A 19113-nucleotide genomic window follows, 5' to 3' on the forward strand; every position below is an offset into this window, starting at 1 on the left:
CCAAGATGCCACCCTCTCATTCTTATCCATTCTTCATCAATTTCATCCCCACCATTATCGTCGTCATCATCATCACAACATACCCCGACTTTTGCAGTTAGTATGTTCTTTTCTTTTCTCAGAATGAATGAATGCCACTAGTTTACTTTTATTCCATCAGGTACCTGACCTCATGAAACTCTGAAACCATCATTTGACGAGGCAAGCTTTTGGATGACACGTACAAACTTGGTATTTTTTTAAGATTGTGAAACTTGGTTTTCTAAGGCACAATAATGAATAAAAGTTGAACCAGAGCTTTTTTGTTGGAAACCTTGGTTTTTTGTTTGTTGGGATGATAAGTAATTTAACCTATAAGCAACTTGGTTTTCTTAAAGAAAAAATTGTTGTTCAAATGATTGATGACTTATTCTTGATCGTTTCAGCTTTAGAATCAGAGATCATTTAAATGGTTTTACGTGGGTCCTTTTTGGTAGTGATGTGATCTTTGGTGGGTAATGCAAGTTATGCTTGAATGTCATGCTGATACATGTATATAAAGCAAACAATACATCCTCTGCCACTCTTTGTTTTCTGGGTTTTCTCTCTTCTTGGTTTCTATAAAGATATCCATGTTTGGTCTTTTGTGAGAGAGGTGGCACACATCCTCTACCACTCCTTGTTTTCTGGAGTTTTCTTTCTTCTTGGTTCTCTATAAAGATGTTATCTATGTTTGTTATTTTTTTTGTGAGAAAGGCGGTGCTTTGTTTCCTTAAGGAGCGAGTTCTATATTCAACAGGTTATTTTCTTTTCCGTGTTTTTAAGGAAATCTGTGTGATTGTGCGTTATAGTTAGCGGAAAGAATCTGAGCAGTGTTATTGTGTTTCTTTTTTGTTTGGTGTGCTTGATTATGCTAAATCAAGCTGTGGTTAGCGTCTTGTTCTTGTTATGGGGCACCCCTTTTTCATTTTTTTCGATAGGCAAGATGGGGGAACCTGAGACCCCTGGTTATGATAGTGAGACACTGAGACCTAACCCTCCAGCTATCTCATTCGAATATTCGATTATGGGGTTCCCCTTAATGAGGTTATGTCCAGAATCTGCTAGTCTACGTATTTTGGTACCACCCATTGTAAGAGGCTTCTGCAGCTTTAAAGAATTCGAGTGTTGGTTGAAAAAGTTGAAACGCCATTTTTTTGTTTTGTTTTTCTTTTTTTCTTTTTTTTAGTGTAACTCCTTTTCTTCTGTATCGGTTTTTCTCAGTTGAGTGAAGAATATATCTTGTGATATGATGGGTGGTCTTGGAGTAGCATCAACGGTAGTGTGCCCGAGGAGCAAGCGATGTTGGGATTGGGCTCGTGTTTACATGAACTACTGTCTTTGTGATGTCAAGGATGGGATATCGTTTGGGTTGGGCATGCTAAGTGTCATCAGCTGGAGCGTTGCTGAGGTTCCTCAAATCGTTTCCAATCACAAGACGAAGTCAACAGAGGGCGTTTCGGTTGCCTTTCTAATGACGTGGGTACTTGGGTAAGAACTAAGAACTCGTTGTTGTAAAGATTTCTAATGACATGAGTACTTGGGTAAGAACTAAGAATTCATTGTTGTAATGATTTTAAAAAGGTCTATATCCACACCAGCTTTGAGTTTGTATCTGCTTTACCGAACTGTTTGGATAAAATTGTACTGTTGTTTTGCTTTTTCTTTGAAATGGCAAATATTGTGTGATTGGTAGCCTTTTCTTGAGTGAATTAGGTTGTTTGTTGTTTTTTGTAGTACTAGTGGAAGCGGCAAGTTAGGTTTTTTGTTCTGATTCTTGTTTTCATTTCTTACACTGCAGAGATTTATTCAACCTTTTCGGGTGTTTGCTGGAACCAGCTACTGTAAGTTATTTTACATGGAAGTTAATCCTCTTGTTATGGTCGAGCTGTCCTGTTCCTCATAAAGAATTGAATGAAGCCGATATGATGCTTTTCAGCTTTCTAGGTTTTCCTCTTAGGGTGTGTTTGGATGCACTCTTTGCAGATCCTCAGATAAGTTAGTTGTTGTACTGTCCTGTAGAATGCAAGAGCCCAACCTATTCTAGTTTTCTATATAACTCGTCCTCGATATAATTTATCTGGTCTTTCAAACTTTTCCAGTTTTTTTTTTACAGTTTTCATTTGCTTTTCCTTCTATTCTATGTAATTTCATTCTTTTTGAAACATTATGCGTTAGAAGCTAGAAAAATCTTTTGCCATCGACTGGAAAAAACTAAAAGCAATACTTGCTTTTGATGTTTCTATTTGTGTCCGGGTGTGTATGGGGGGGGGGGGGGACAGTTGGACATAATTATGATCTACAGAACCAGCCCTCTATTCAAAGGATGAGGTTTTTAGTTCAAATTTGACTTCTTTTTCTTAGTTCGCAAGGATTTTTCCACTAGTGTGATGACATATCAAACTCGGATTTTCAAATTATTCTACTAGTTTATATTGAGGATAGGGGATGAATTCCTTCTGCAATGATGGTTCCTTTTCTTTCTAAAAGTTTAATGTTGTTAAAACTCATTTCTGATTCAATGGAAACTTATTCATACTAGTGCTTGGAAAGTTCTTCAAAGTGGAATAATTATCAAGTCTAACTTCATGCTGGATGCAAAAATGAAAAATGGACTTTCCAGTATTCTTTTCGACATGTTTTCTTTCTATACTTGTGAGATCTGTGGATTGTCTATGACAATGCTTTGATCTGTTTGGGAGCCGTACTTGAGATGGAGATGGGAGGGAAGATGGCGATTCAATGAATCCCCTAATCCGCCTGCTGTTTGGTAGCCTGGATTTGGGACATGGGAGTGGAGATAGCCTCCTGTCTCCCCATTTCAACTACATTCTCAAAAGGATGTAGTTGACCACTCCACTCTCATCACCTATTTTCCTCTACACTCCCATCACCCCTCTTATCTCTATTTCATCAGTGGCTCCCAAATAGAGCCTCAATGATGTAGAACGCACCCTGCACTTATAAAATTCAACTAATTGTTTAATTCATGAAGTTATATGCTATCATCATGTGTTTCTGGTTCAAGCACTGCTGGTTGTGAGTTACAACTTGTGTGATCTGTGCCTGCGTTTGGATGCCAACTGACTAAATGCATGATTTTTTTGTGCAGCTCCCAACACAGTTTTCTATGGCAGTGGTAAGAACAAAATTTTCAGTAGGGTATATAATTTGATGGATCGTGAGTTGCTGAAAAGGAGCTTTGCATATTCTGTCCCTTTGTGGTGCTTCTTTGCAGTTGTACACAGCAACAACAGTGGTCCTGACTTTTCAAACTATATACTATGGTCACATTTATCATAGACTGGGAGCCCGTAAAATCAGTTTGGCTAGCAAGGTTGGTACCACATAACCCCAATGTTCTTTATGGTTAGATTGTGATTTAAACCTTTCTATGCTGCTTATAAAGGAGCAATGAGGGCAATGATGCACAAAATATTTTGCTTTATAAACTTTTTTAAAATTGCACATACGTTAAGCTAGTTTTAAATGTCTTTTTAAAAATTGTTAAAATATTGTCATAATACCCCCATCACGCAAGAGAGAGAGAGACTAATCTAATCTAAATTCTAAAGTTCTCATGTTGGTTACTTTCAATATGTTAGGATTTTCCTAATCTCTCTCAAACTTAACAATAGATTAATTATTTATTAAATTTAACCAAACTCTAGTTAATTTTTCAAGTTAGAGAGAGTACCTGCATGTGCAATTCGTTGGTCAGGATGGGGCCATTTTCTAGTTATTAATAGTGTTGCATTTGCTTGTGTGTAGTTGTTACCATCCTCAGTTTTTGCTGGTCCCTTAATCATTCATTAGTGTCCTTTACTGTTCCACAAACAGCATGTTGGTGCCTTTATATCCTTGACACTGTCAAGGGCATTATAATTGTTTAAGATGTAAAACAAAAAATCCCTGTTTTCAATTTTTGTCTTTGAAATCTACAGATTGTACTTTGAAAAATAAACCTTTTTCTGTTCCTTGAAAAGTCTTCATTTTATATTTCACAAAAATATCCTAATTTTTTTTCAATTTTCCATTTTTTGTACATTTTTTCCAAGAAATAGAAGTATTTTGGAATCCCCTGACAAATTTGGCATGTCGACTGAGGTCCTCAAAGATAACAGGTCAGTATCACCTTGTGACTCAAGTGTCATTCTGAAACTTTTAATATGTTCCAAACGCAAGAGTATCATTTCCTGTCTTGTAACACATGCCTGGTGATTCCCAGTTTTATTAGTGCTAGGAACACACCAAAATATCCTAAAATAAGGTTGTTTAGATATTCAATATTCCTTCACAATTTTCTTTTTAATGTTACACATTGAATGATTATATTTACATAGATATTTATTCTTCACTTAATAATGTATTTTCCAACTGCTAAAATCCATTTTTTCAGAAAATGTGCACTGTCTACAAATTAATGTTGGTGGAGTGGATGAATGCACCTTGAAACTTTTTCGCTAGGTCTCTTCTTGACAGTGTCTTATATAAAACTTGGCCCATAAACCATCCCCAGGTGATATGATAAAAGAAACAATATTATATGTCAAACAAAAGTTGGATGAGTTGAACTGGTGGACAGATATGTGGTTTCTCTTGCATACTTACAGTAGTTATAAAACGGGACAGGATATTTTGGAAAAATGTTAATGGCTGTGTTGTGGTCTTCAAGTTAAATTGTGAGATGGGCAGGATATTGAACATTACAAGGGAAACGCAATGTGGAGGAATATGTACAGAAACAATAGTCAGAACATGACATTTTCTTTCTTTTTTCAATTCATGCCATTCAAGTTTAACTTTGGTTAAAATTTATGTCTTGCATTTTCACCACCTAGTTAACATTTATCAATGCCTTTTTTCCACGGGAGTTGGAGGAAGAAGTCTGCCTGAAGCAACCATCTAATTATGCAAAAGAATTATTATCTAAGCTTTTTCGTCTCAAAATGGACTTTAGGCAGATCAAACAGGCATGCAAACTGATTTTGGTAACCTTTGTTGAGTTTCCCTCTTGTGATGTGTGTTGATGATAAAGTGATCAATAACCTCTAGATGCATAACAATTGGATGTTCATATGCATGTGTAAATGAAGTCAAGTCATTTTTCACATGCTTCAATTAGATGTCAGTGCAAAGGAGCATAGCACTACAGTGTGATCTTCTTTTGAGTACTCATGACCTTTTGGATGAATATGCTTTTAAGTGTGGAAAAGGTGGTTTTGAAATTTAATGATGAGCATTAATCAAGGATTATGAAAATATTTGCTTGGTCTAATATGAGGGCAAAAGAAACATTTATCCTTTTAATTTTTTGTCTATATGTTTGTTCTCCTATGGCTGTTCCCTTATTTATTCGTTCATTTTGGCAAGATTTTTCTTATGTGAGACATGAAGAATGATCATCTTTCTTTCATGTTCTCCAATAAGTATGTACAAATAACTTTTGTTCCTAAGTGTTCCTTGAACATTTAGACAATTAGATCTAAATATATTGTATGTGTTGGTAGGAATGGTTGTTTGGATTGGCATGTAGTGAACAATTTCATTCATGAATGCCTTTAACTTTTTGGATGGCCAAAAAATTGTTTTTTTCCATCGTTTTCAGGGACACAGGACCAAGAGAGAGCAGACTGATGGTGTCACTAACAACGAAAAATCAGGGGACAAGGATAAAGACTTGGCAGTACAAAATGATAAACGCCATCTTAGCTCCCCGATTCCAGTTGCAACTTCAGTTACTACTGGCTATGACTTATTGGGTAGCGATAGATATTATGTGTAATGTCTGCTTTCCCTTTGAACTGTTGCAGTATGGCATCATTTTGTCCCAAGAACATTATAACCATGCATTTTCTCACTTTTTCTTTCACAGCAAAACACTGTAGTTTGTTAATGATGATGAAATTTATGATGTCGGGAATTTTACAGATAGTCTGATATAATGTTGATAGTGGGCATTCAATTCTATTCCAAACACTTGTCTTGATGTATGCTAATACATTGTTTCAAATCTTAAGAGATTCTATTTTGGAACTAAGTGACTTGACTACAATGTTTCCATGGATTTGGGCCAGTTGGACCAAGTTAGACACTTCTTTGGCACCTAACCCTAAAGAAGAAAAAAAGATCAGTTTTTGTCTTTTTGCAAGTTTATCGTTTTATGATTCAGTACATGTTAGGAACTGCATGCTACATTTTAGCTTTTTGTTTTTCTTCTTTTTTCTTTTTTTACAGGCATGATGGGGATAACCCCAAACAGGAGAGCCTCAGTTATGACCTTAACACCCAACTATCTCATTCAACCCCCCAAAATTTTAGTTTTTGAATAAAATGAAAGAATAGGGTCAAGTACTTGACCTTCCAATACAATATTTTGTTTTTGTGCCAGGTGAGTCACAGGTTCTGCTCTGGTAATATTGATTAACTTGGATGATATAACCATTTAGATCATTGATTCATAGCTTGGCTTGACTGTAAGTACTAAGCTGGTATCTTGACTGGCTGGAGTTCAGGCAACTCTCTCAAGTCCTGGCAACTTCCACATGACCAGGTCACTGAATAACTTCGATTACATGCTGGTTGATTCAGGGTTTTGTGTCAAATTCATTGGATATGCAATCGTCATACATTTGTCAGTTGTACTAATTTGCATACTTTTGCACTCTAACAATGAGAAAATGTTCCTACAATAACAAAAGGGGACAAAAAAAGACAACCTTGGAAGAAAACATGTGGACATCTGCAAGCTAGTTTGTAGATCAGATAATTGAATGGGATTGAGGTTCACGATACTCGATTCAGCTCTACCTTGACTTGGGAGTTGCATGGACATAACTTACCTTTCAAACTTGAGCCACTTAGCTTTATCTTCTGTGCAAGTCAGTCAAGTTGATGGCTGGTTGCAATATGATAAGGCTGATCCTTCCCAATCCAAGTACTCGTTCCTGCTTAACCTCTTCTGCAGAGATGCCCACAAATGGAATTGTAGACTGCACGCATAAGTTGGTGTAACGTGTAGACATTTGAACTTTATGATGTATAGTGGTTTCTTTTGCAGTGTATACCTATTGGTCTTTCAATCTTGTTTCATCAATTTGTTTTTATACATCATTATCTTGAGCACCCATCCAAACCTTGCAGCTCAGCGAGATCTCTAGTAAGTAGCCCTACTCCTACAGCAAGGTCATACATGGCATATCAACGGGGCTATGGCAAAAAAACACCTGTCTCCAGTCTTGATCGAGCCCCTGAAGAGCAACCATTGCTAGGTAGTATTGTTGCTGCACAGTCTGCACCACCATCGGACACAAAGCACATGTTGTGTGTGGTACGTCAATTGTGCTTAGCAAGTATTTTGGCTATTAGGAATCCATGCATGTTTAAGCTATTTAATGAAAAGAAAATTCTTCTGCTTTCAGGCATCTGTAGTCACATTCTTCATTTATAGTTTTGGGCTCCAAATATCAGCTTCTGATATGTCCTACACTTCATTGCGTAGCAGTGCTGGTACTATCATACCAATAGGTCGGAAACTTTTACAGGTATTTTAATCTTTATTGTTATATATTCAATAAATCAGAAGATATGTATGGAGGAGCTATAGTTTCTCAGAAATCAGCTTAAAGTGGAGCACTGAAGATAAATTTTATAGCGTTCACCATGACAATTGAGTATGTAAGATGATCCTGTTTGTCTTTTGTTAATTGGCAGTTCTCAGAGAATGTGGATCTGATATCAAATAAAAATAATGGAAGCAGCTCGCTTGGAAGTTTCTTTGGTTGGGCAATGGCTGTGATTTACATGGGTGGAAGAATTCCACAGATCTGTTTAAATGTAAGTCCTTGATATTCACAGATGAGTTTGCACTAAACCAACCTCTCTAACGTTGAGTGCTTGAAAATATTGGTCGCTCAATTTTGTATCAAAATATGTTGGATACTAGGAATTTGAAGTAATATCAATATCATCAATCTTCTTTTTTTATATCAATATTTATAAACATGTCTAAATGTCAACGTTTCGCCAATGAATTCAAACGTATTTTCTTGTTATTTTATGAGCATAGCCAAATAAAAGCTGCAGTCCAACCAACAAAAGAAAATGCTTCTTTTGAATCTGGAGTTCTGGGAGCTTGGTGCATTTCTTGTACCTTTCCAAGATTCAAGAGACACTTTAATTGTTCTTTTTTTTTCACACAGACTCTTATTGTATATGGTACGAAATGTTGGGCTTTACTATATGGTACGGAATGTTGGGCTGCCAAGATACAGCATATTCAAAAAATGAGTGTAGCTGAGATGCGTATGCTGAGATGGATGTGTGGAAATACAATAAAAGATAAGATTCGGAACGAGGAGATACGTAAGAAGGTAGGCGTTGCACTCATTGAAAATAAGATGAGAGAGAATCGTTTACGGTGGTTTGGACATATTCGGCGAAGGCCTAATGATGCTCCAGTTAGAAGGATGGAGAAATGGGAAAATATATTAGTTAAAAGAGGTCGGGGTAGGCCTAGGAAGACATGGATGGAGGTGATAGGAAAGGATATGAATGCTTTGAACCTCACCGAGGATATGGCATTGGATAGAAATGATTGGAGGAGAAGGATTCATGTGGAAGACCCAGAATGATTTTCTTTTTTGGTTCATATCGCCGACCCCAATTGTTTTGGGATGAAGGCGTAGTTGTTGTTGTTGTTTGTTGTACTCTTATCGTATATCTTTTAAGTATATTCTTGATGTCTTATTTGTGAAATCTTTCAACTTGTGCAGATCAAAAGGGGCACTGTTGAGGTAAAAGACCACCTTCCTTTTCTTCTTCTTCTTTATTATCATTATCTTCATCACTATTATCATTATTTTTATTGCCACTAGAAGGATTACAGCTACTTGTAGTAGTTGCAGTAGCAGATATTGCTTCTGCCTTCAGTGGTCTTCCTAGGGAAGATATATTTTCTTAAGTTCTCTCTGCTGCCATGCAGGGTTTAAATCCACTGATGTTCTTGTTTGCATTGGTTGGGAACTCAACATACGTGGCAAGGTAAATGTTATTAATTCCAAGTTTTATCTTTTGGGTTTGTTTATTAGCAGGTATACTGAAGACGGGAAGAACTTGTCTTTCAATTTCTTGGAATAACAAAAAATTCTTTCTGCAGTATACTTGTCAGTAGCACAGAGTGGTCTAAGATTAAGCCAAATATGCCATGGCTGGTTGATGCAGCAACATGTGTCATCTTAGATACTTTTGTATCCTTGCACTTATTCCTTGGACAGTTTGCTTTGTACTTTTTTTATCCGACATGGGAAATCCTTAACAGCTACAGATCATTGTGCAATTCATTTACTATTCTCGATCAAGACCAAAAGAAGAAGACAGCAATCAGCATTTTCTTAAAGTTTAGCTCTCTGTGGAAGAGTTAGGTTTTACTTCGGACAAGCTATTTGCCAGTGGTAACAAGTGACAGATCTTCAATAAAACTACTCAGAAGGGAATTTAGTCTGGGGTGGATCTGCAGCACACCATGTTCTAATATCAAACCACCTTCCTTGCTGAATGGTGCATCAGAGCATGCTTGGAGGTGTAGTTAATCACTGTAGAAAGTTTTTGCATTACTGGCGAAAGAGGCAGCCTTAAGTCTGAAAATGCCAATCAGGTTTGCTTGTTTTTTACTAGTTGGCAAGTTGACTCTGTTTAAGACAATTGACAAAATTCTACCATATATGAGCAATTTTGCCAATGATAAGTAACTGTATTATGATTACCAAGCAGTTATTTGAGTATCACAATGCAATGCCAGTATCTTGTTGATTTTTTAGCTTTCATTTTTAGAGCAGTATTGAAAACTTTATTCTCTCTCCTTTTCTTATTTTGAGATACATGGATGGTTAGGTGGCATAGAGATGGATAAATTTGTCATAAAAAAACATATTTCAACTTGTGTTAAATGAGACGAGTTTGAGCTGGCTTGTTAATAAAAATAACATTGTTTTAGATCTGAAAGAAATAGATTTAAAAAATACATGTAAAATATATTTAAAATATATTTTTTACTACCTAATGAGCTTATACAAGTCTAACCGAACCGAGTATCTATTGTTCATATTCAGCTTGCCAAGCCCCTTTTACGAGTTTGAACAAGCTCTTTATGAGCTGAACCACGAGTGACTCGACTTTTTTCCCAGCCCTAATTGGATCCACTGACCAAGCGAAAAAAAGCTAATTGAATTGATCTTGAATCTTGTGATGAAGTATGTGAAAATACAAAACAAGAGCTTTTAAGGGCTTACAAGATCATAAACACAAAGTGCACATGCACAAGTCCACTATAGGACAATACAAAAGCTAATAATGGCTATAACAAGTATAAAAAATATGTTTTATTGATCAAATGCTTAAGCAAAAGCAATAAAAATAAAAGGAGACAAACACCCCTATTTATAATGCATCAAAGACCATTTAGGGGCTCCCAATAAAGTCGTCCAACTCTCATATTTATGATCGTTAGGGAGACCCCAATGACTTTATGGTCAAATGATCATGGCACTCATGCTCAATAAAGGAAAGACAAAAAGATAAAAAAATAAGAAATATAAAAATGTTTCTAATGAACAATGTTTATTACAAGAGAAAAAAGACCAAAATGCCCTCGATTATCAATACAAATTACAGACTGATATATATATATATATATATATATATGTGTGTGTGTGTGTGTGCTATTTTAATACCCTCACTCAAACTTATTGTGTAAACACTGAAAGTTTATTGAGAAGAAACAAAAAACAAGGAGCGACAAGAGCTTTTATAAAGAAATTTGCAAGTTAAAATTTTGATGTGACATACGACAACTCAATAGTTTTTTTTCAAGAATTCATCATGGATATAATGATAGCCTATCTCAATGTGTTTGGTGCACTCATGGAAGGTGTGATTGTTGGAAATGTAGATTGCACTTTTATTATCGTGATACATCTTCAAAGGTTTGAAGATGACAACCATCGTATATTTAAGAAAATTTGTAATCATACAAGTTTCATAATTATCATTGTCATAACCCTATACTCAACTTCAATAGATGATAACAGAACCTTTTGTTGCTTCTTGCATCTCTAAGCAATCAACTAATCTCCTAAAAATATACAAAAACTAGTAGTTGAGATTCTATCATTAAGATTTTATTTCCAATCTGCATCAATATAAACAAGTAAATCTAAATATGAAGATAAGGATAAGAAGATCACTTTAGTTATAGTATTCTTAATATATCTGACAATCCTTAATACAATACTTATGTGTACAGTGGTTTAAATATTCTAAAATTGACTAGCGCATTGAACTGCATGAGCTATATCTGGTCTGCTAATGTATAGATAAGTGAGAAACCCAATTAGTTGCCTATAAGGTATAGGGTCTTCAAGAAGTATCTCATCTTAAAGTCTTAACTTAACATTCACCACTTCAAGAGTCTACTTTTTTATCATCTAAAATGTCAGATTTAGCACAAATATCTGCAGCAAGCTTTATTTGAGAAAAAATGTATCATCTGGGAGAGTAGGTCACCTCAATACCTAAAAGATATCTTAGGAAACCCAAATCAGACATTAATTTTTTTTCAAAATATTTTTAACATAATTATTTTTATTTATAATCATGTCATCTACATATAGTAGAAGGATAACAATACCGGTACATGTACTTTTGACAAAAAGAGCAGTGTTAGTATAACAAGAATAAAAACCCAAATGAGTTATGACATTACTAAATCTATCATCTTAGGCCTTAGGAGCCAGTCTAAGACCATACATGGTCTTTCTAAGTTTAATAGTTTTTTCCTTTTTAACATCAAATCCCGATGGAGGATCCATATAAACTTTTTCATTTAATTCTTCATTGAGAAATATATTTTTAATATTTAGTTGATATATAGGCAATTTTTTAGTAGAGGCAACCGTTATTAGAGTCTTCACACTAGTCATCCTAGCTATGGGTGCAAAGGTTTTCTCATAATCAAATTTGTATTCTTGAGAATATTCATTGGCCACTAACCTAGCTTTATATCTTTCTAGGGTTTAGTCACTTTTGGTTTTGACCTTAGTCATCCTAACTATGGGTGCAAAGGTTTCTTCATTTTTCATAAATAGTTTACATTTGTTAATGTAGTCCTGAATTATGTGTCTAAGGAGAATGCACTCTTCAGTATTATGGTCAAGAGCCTAATGATACTTGCAAAATTTTGTTGTCCCTTTTTTTTATCTAGGGAGGATTTGACAATTTGGATAATTTAAAATCTTCATTTTATAATAAGATATCTAGGACTTGAGATTAAGTTTGTTGGATCTCAGTGAACTCTTCATCTTTAGGTCATCTATGATTTTAGGTTTTCCTCTAGTTTTGTTTAGGAGACTCAGACTTTTTCTTTGCTCTTTAAGAATTAGCTATACTAGCCTGTCTCCTAAGTGATTCTTCTTTATTAGGTCTATCTTTTTCAAATTCAATATTAACCATAATCATGTCATGCATGCCTTTTTTAATATTTTCTTCTATCTTGGTGGCAACACTAATTAGATTGACAAAGGTCATGCATCTTTGAGTAGCTTTCTTTTTCTGAAAGGCAAGTTGAGGTTAGGTAGACCCCTACCAGTTATTATTCAATGGATCACTGGGGTTTAAACCTACAACATCCAACCACTAGGAGACATGCACTAACAGCTCCTATAAACCACGACTGAGCCACTGTTGGTGAGTAGCTAGGAGACCCTTAAGTGGTTGGTTAAAGTTGTCCAGGATCATGTTGAGTGCATGAGACTCACATATCAGGTCCTTCATGTCGTGGTATACAATTCTCCATCGATTGATAAAGTCTTGGGCATTTCCATCTTTCTTCTGCCTAAGATCATAGAGTTGATTGATTGTTGGCAATGCATTGATCTTATATCGAAACCTTTGTATGAATAAATTCATCAGCGTCTGAAACTACCTGATCTAATGGATGTCCAAGGTAGAGAACCAAGATAAGGCCTCCCCTTCTAGGCTTCTCGAGAACGGATGGATCACAACACAATAGTTCTTTAGGCAATCAGGCAGCCATCCAAAAACAAGGGCATGTAGGTCACTGGATTTTGTTTCCCATTGAACTTGACGAACTTTCATGAGGTAAGACCCAAAGGCTTATTGTTTTGACTTAAAATGAAATTATAGATTTCATAGGGCCTTCTCTCAATCTTAGTGCCTCTCATCTGACGGCTCATGTTTCTTAACTCTTCTTCCAAGTTTAGACCATTTTTTCATATTCATTTGGCTTAGAAGGTGGAACCTTAATTGTTAGCATCACGATATTTGGCACATAAATAGGTTGAACTCTCCTAGTAGGGATACTCTGACCTTTATGTCTATGCATCTACATATAACTTTGAAGCTTGACCTCATTTTCATGAAATTTTGTTGAATTTCCTATATTATTAGTTTTAAGGCTACATTGGAGTTCTTCAGAAGAAGTCTTAAACTATCCCTTTCCCCTTATCTGACATTTCATAGTTGTACTAAACCTTTTCATCTTCAAAATCTGATCTTTCCCCATCATGTTGACCAAAAGAGTCCCCTCTAGATCGGAAAGCCACCCCTATTCTAGGGTGGGAGCTCTCCCCTAACATAACTTATAACTCCCTGGTACCTCTGGGCTATTTCTCAGGATTTTTGGGTGGATCTTAGGCTATAGACTCAAGTTGTAAATTTGGGTTGGAGTTCTCAAAACCATGTCATTGGCTAGATGGATTTAGATTCCTAGGAGGATCCATATGAGAATCCTTCATTTGAACTATTGGTTTGAGGTCTATCCACAAACAAGAGACCACACAACACATGAATCAAACTTTTGAAAACCAAGTTTACTAGGTCTTCTTAAATGCTTTATGTATCTACGAGTCCACTTCACTAGGTTTTAATGGGTAGGGGTTCTTTTTTACCAGACCTTTCGTTATATACTCGAGCTATGACTCTTAATACTTAGCTTTCCTGGACCACCACCGATATACTCATGACATTGGCTTCTGGTATTGGTGGTATAATACTTGTGAATTTTATCAGATAAATAAACTTGAAATTTATATTCTTAAGCTGGTACAAGGATATTTGTATTGTTTTATTTGTTTATTTATATTTGGATCTCGGATATCCTGTTTGGATCTTCAATGTTAGATCCCTAATATCCTGTTTAGATCCTCGATATTTCATTCTGATCTTAGATATTGGCTCAAGAACATTAAATTGAATATTTAATAATAGATTTTGGTCAAATGGATCGAATCTCTAGGTTTGGATCCTCAATATCATGGTCAAATTTGATATTGGATCTAGGACGAATTGAGTGGATCCATGAAGTTTAAATCGGATTTTAATGAAAATTTTTTTATATTGGACCTGTAACACTTTATTGGGATCCGTAATAGCCTATGTGATGTTTGGATCCATAATACTTCATTTGGATCCTGAACATCAAAGATTTAAATATGGTAAGGGTCTAATTAAAATTTTAATTGGATCCAAGATACATTGCTTGGAATCCATAATAATTGGCTTGGATCCATGGTTCCAAATCAGAGTATAAAGAAAACTTCAGAATCTTAGAGTCTATGTTAATGTAATTGGATCCATAGTGATTCAATTTGGATCCTTATTTGTACTTCTCAAATGTTAGAACTTTAAAAATGAAATAGAAGATCCGGATCCTCGGATGGATCCGGATAAGCCCAAAATATGGACCCAACGGTAATGGGTCATGGGTCTAGAGGTCGGTAGATCCAAATCGCGCATGTATGTGCGTTAAATGAAAAGTAATAAAAAAATTTGTAAAGGGTGTGAAAAGAGAGGGTTCAATAAGAAACCCTAATCAAACATAATAAAGGGGAGGGGCGTAAAATCCCTTTCACGCAGAACGTGGAGAGGAGGGGGAAAACCGACCCCCACTCCTCACCCACGAGCTCCCTCCTTCACCCATTCCCTCTCTCTAACCGACTTCCCTCTCACACAGTCTTTAAACACCCTCTTCCCCTCCCTCTCGTCATATCTTCCTCTCCCTTTTGGTACCTCTCCTTCCCTCTTGCCATCGCACGACCAGGGATGAAGGGTGCACGACTGCACCCAAATCGCGACAACAAGTGAATAAGCTCCAAGAAAGGTAGGATTTTATTATGTTTTGCGAGTGTATTGTGTTTCAAGCCTGTAATGTATCATAGTATACCCCAAATCGAAAAGATTTCAATTGGTTTTTAATTTTTCCTATGGAGACAACTATAGGGATTTTTCCTTTGATTGATCCATACCCTCTGGTATGACCGATTGATGCGAAATCACGCAGAGGGAGCAAGGGTGCACTGGTGTTGCCTCAAGCATTGCATATGGGACATAGAAATGTTGGTTTTTGTTTTGAGTATGTCATTTAGGACTTTATGCAGAGATCTTCCTTCTTATAAATCATGTTGTTAGATGGTGAATGTTGGGTTGCTACGATTAGGCATTTCGATAGATGTAGTTGGCCGTGATTAATAGGTACAATCCCTGTTCAGTGGGTTTTATTTTTTATAAAATCTGATACAGGATGCTTTGTTCAGCCAGTTATGTATGTACTTGATAAGTATGAAATATCGATTTTCAGTATTGTTGAGCTTTGAAAATGTTCGCTGTCAGATGCAGCGTTATGGCGTTATTCTAAATTTTCTTTTTTTTCATTTTAGTTCTAAAAATTAGGCTTGATTAACTCTGTCAATGGACGTCAAACACCATGTTACAATATACCTAGTCTGGGTATTGGTCTGAGTAGAAGACATTGTTGGCTGAATGAAAACTTTAGTGCAGGTTCTAACATTGTATGATGTAGGTTATTATATGTTCTGAATTCTTAAACTTTCAGATTGTCGCATGTTCTGAAAGTTTTGATGCTCAGGTTATGGTATGATTTGATTAACTTCTCGACTGAAATTAGTACATGTTTTGAATCCTTAAACTTTTAGATTATTGCATGTTCAAGTTGTGGTTATCTCCTACCGTTTTCGATATAATAGAAGTATATATTGATCTTATAGTTGGTAATTAAATTTTAATAATCATGATAATGTTTACAAGTATAATTGTGCACTGATTTTAAAATTTTAAGTGTGTTTGACGTTTTGAGTTGGTTCCGGATGTGACCTTAGATTGTTATGACTAATAGGATATGCAGTTGAGGTGTTTGCCTAAACTCTGCGTTTAGACTAAAAAGGTGTCTGCCTGTTTCCATGGGTTGAAAGTTCTATGATTAACTCAGATGTTAGAAAAAGACGTTTGCGTCTTTCACACCATGATCAAAATTCGATTGTTGAATAAGTACAGTAGTAAAACCTATCCCATAATTGGCTTGTTATGTTAGCTGTTATTGGGTTCCTGTGTAACTCTTAATTATAGCATGTTGTTCTTATTAAAATCAACAACAGTTGGGAATTCTGTTTGTAGCTGAAAATGGGTGATGTTACCCATTTGTGGAAAACTGTGTTTTATCCTTATTGCCAGTAAGAATGGAAATCTGTTATGAACCTGTGAATAGACATTCTGTTGGCAGCTAAAAAGGGGTGATGTTACACATTTAATAAGCTGCATATTAAGCTGATGTTCAAATGCATATTAAGTTACATATTCTCTTATGTTCAAATGCATATTAAGCTGCATATTTTTTGATGTTCAAAGACCTATTAAGCTATATATCTTCTGGAATGTTCAAATGTGAATGTGTTAGGAGAAAGGTGTATATAATTGTACTACCAAATCTTTGAGATTACATTGCGTGCTCTGTAAAGAGAACAAACAAGTCTCTACTTGTTTGGTAAGAGCTATCAGCGCACGTCACCACGTGTTGGGACGTTGAAATTTTAAAACCTAATAGGATGTTGTGCCAACTTGCCATTGAAAAAAAATGATCTCTTAACCGAGCATGCATGTCAGTTTACCGTGGACACATAAGTGTCAAGCCAGGGTGTTGAGGGTCACACATTTGCACTCAAAATTATGAGGTAAATTTACATATAAATTGAAATATATAACTATTTTGCCTTACTGGTTTAAAGGTATCGGAGCATTTGTTTTGTGCTTGATGGTTTAAAGGTACCGGAGCACTCTTGGTGGGTTTGCTTAAGTAAATTGATAAAATGGGTAGCATATCTAATAAGGTATGCATGGTGGGAAATTTACATTCAAGACTTTTGGAGAACTCCAATGTCTTTGAGTGACTAGATTTAGATTAGGGAAAACTCTGATAAGTTGGGTAATAAACTTAATAAGATAAGCATCACACTCAGATTCAGGCTTACCTTGGAGAGGGTATGTGGTACACAATTTCAGGGACATATGCTTCTTGCTTCGAGCGACAATGGCTCGTTGGTCTTTAGTTCTCGAAGTTAGGAGACCCGAACTATCAAATTTGTCCTAAGCGATAGTTCAACGTTCTTCTACAGAAGTTAGGGATGCGTCCTGTTGTTTGGGCCTTTAGAAGGTTCTCTCGGTTATTCAATCGCTTCCTTAGGATTTCAGTTTTAGTTAGATATTCGGGTTAATAAAACACCAATGCATAATAAACCCCCAAATGTTCTCTTATGTTATGGTTGCTTTGACCTGCGAGTACCTGTGGGATAATTCAAGAGAAATTTAAATTAAACTTTTTTGTGTATCACTCGACTATGAGGTTATCTACTTGAACATGTTATTAGTTACCCTCGGCTATGAGGTTATGTACTTGAACATGTTATTAGTTACCTGATCTTGAACTTTTTATCAGTTACTTGAACCTGATAATAGTTACTCAAACATGTGTCTAGTTACTTGAGCATGTGATAAGTTATCTGATTAATTACTTGAACATGTAACTATTAATTTTATGCTATTTTGTGAAATAGAATTATGATTTATAATTGACTAGTTTTCCTGTATAGATATGACATGCTTAGTCTCGTATTTTACTATTCTTAACTATTCAAATATCTTACATACTTGTTACATAGTACCATAGTATTTTTCTACGCAGATTGGTTGTAGTCTGACATAAATTATTTTATTATATTTCAGGAGAAGAGTAAAGATTCATAGCTATTGTGGGATGGTGTATGGATCCGGATATATGATCTATTGTGTTCCCAGGGTGTTTAAATTTAATTTGAATATTGTCAAGTATGTCATTCAGTTATTCTAAACTCTAAACTTATGTTTTAAGTTTTATTAGAAATGAAATGAAAGTTAGTTGCTTTAATGATTCCTGTGATGTGTATGAAATATTTAAGCTGGTTAACTTGAATATTTTCACTCTTACAAAAAAAAATCTTTAAATTTTTGGTTAAATTTTGGGGTGTTACAGGTAGATCTAAATATCAAAATTTATAGGACAGGATAGGGATTTTACAAAATTCGAGCAAGAAAATAGTCTCTATAATCAAAGTCCTAAGAAATGAGGATAAATCAAGGGAGGAGCAAAGGCAATGTAAGAAATGTCCCACACAGATTGAATGACTACCTTGTTGGATGTGTTTGAATTTTTCTTAAAAAATCTAAGTGACGGGATTTTCTCCAATAAGTGTTTCTAATCAAATTTTATAATCTATAACAAGCAAACGCCCAATTCTAGCTAGGGTTTCTACCTATGTAAGCAAGAAAATGACACCCAAAAATCATTTGTCTTTCAACCAAAATCGTTAAAAAAACTAAAAATCCACTTTCACAAGAAGCAGCTTTTTAAGCCGGATCTGATTCATGAGAATGCAGATCGTGGGATAAAAACCTAGATCCAAAAGAAACCCTTACCTAAGGATTTCTTTCGAGTCCAAATGCAATACAATATCACTCAAATAATAATATCAAAATGATAAAAGACTTAAGGGTGGTGGAATTGTGGGATTCTAGTACCCAACAAGCAAGATTTGATCCAAAGTCAGGGGAGTTACCAATAAATTTCTGCAATTCAAGATCTGTACTTGATTTTGACACTAGTTTTGGACCTAAAAAATACTAAAGTTTATAAAATATCCCAAAGGAACAAAAGATGTAGACTCAGAGACCATTCTAATGACACCTTATTTGTTG

At 35.5% G+C, this 19113-nt stretch overlaps 1 protein-coding gene across 4 annotated transcripts in view; it reads left to right on the plus strand.

Moving 5' to 3' along the window:
* The window catches only part of LOC149820374 (vacuolar lysine transporter YPQ1-like), an 18390-nt gene extending 104 nt beyond the window's left edge, over positions 1-18286 (plus strand). Inside the window, exons 1-14 of one of the 4 annotated variants that reach the window (XR_016426458.1) lie at positions 626-778; positions 1243-1509; positions 1820-1862; positions 3131-3157; positions 3257-3355; positions 5627-5799; positions 7162-7348; positions 7440-7562; positions 7732-7854; positions 8793-8813; positions 9002-9060; positions 9176-9266; positions 9344-9673; positions 18106-18286. Coding sequence is in view for 3 of the 4 variants with exons in the window: in XM_089982522.1 (XP_089838648.1) it covers positions 1268-1509; positions 1820-1862; positions 3131-3157; positions 3257-3355; positions 5627-5799; positions 7162-7348; positions 7440-7562; positions 7732-7854; positions 8793-8813; positions 9002-9060; positions 9176-9266; positions 9344-9421 (1266 nt within the window). In the remaining variant the exon portion in view is untranslated. Of the gene's footprint in view, positions 161-625; positions 779-1242; positions 1510-1819; positions 1863-3130; positions 3158-3256; positions 3356-5626; positions 5800-7161; positions 7349-7439; positions 7563-7731; positions 7855-8792; positions 8814-9001; positions 9061-9175; positions 9267-9343; positions 9782-18105 lie in introns of those variants that run through there. The other 3 variants (XM_089982522.1, XM_089982523.1, XM_089982521.1) reach the window with 3 other exon arrangements.
* The last annotated feature ends 827 nt before the right edge of the window (positions 18287-19113 follow it).

This window comes from Nuphar pumila, chromosome 12, assembly GCF_984573655.1.
Source record: "Nuphar pumila chromosome 12, dmNupPumi1.hap1.1, whole genome shotgun sequence".
NCBI lineage: Eukaryota > Viridiplantae > Streptophyta > Magnoliopsida > Nymphaeales > Nymphaeaceae > Nuphar > Nuphar pumila.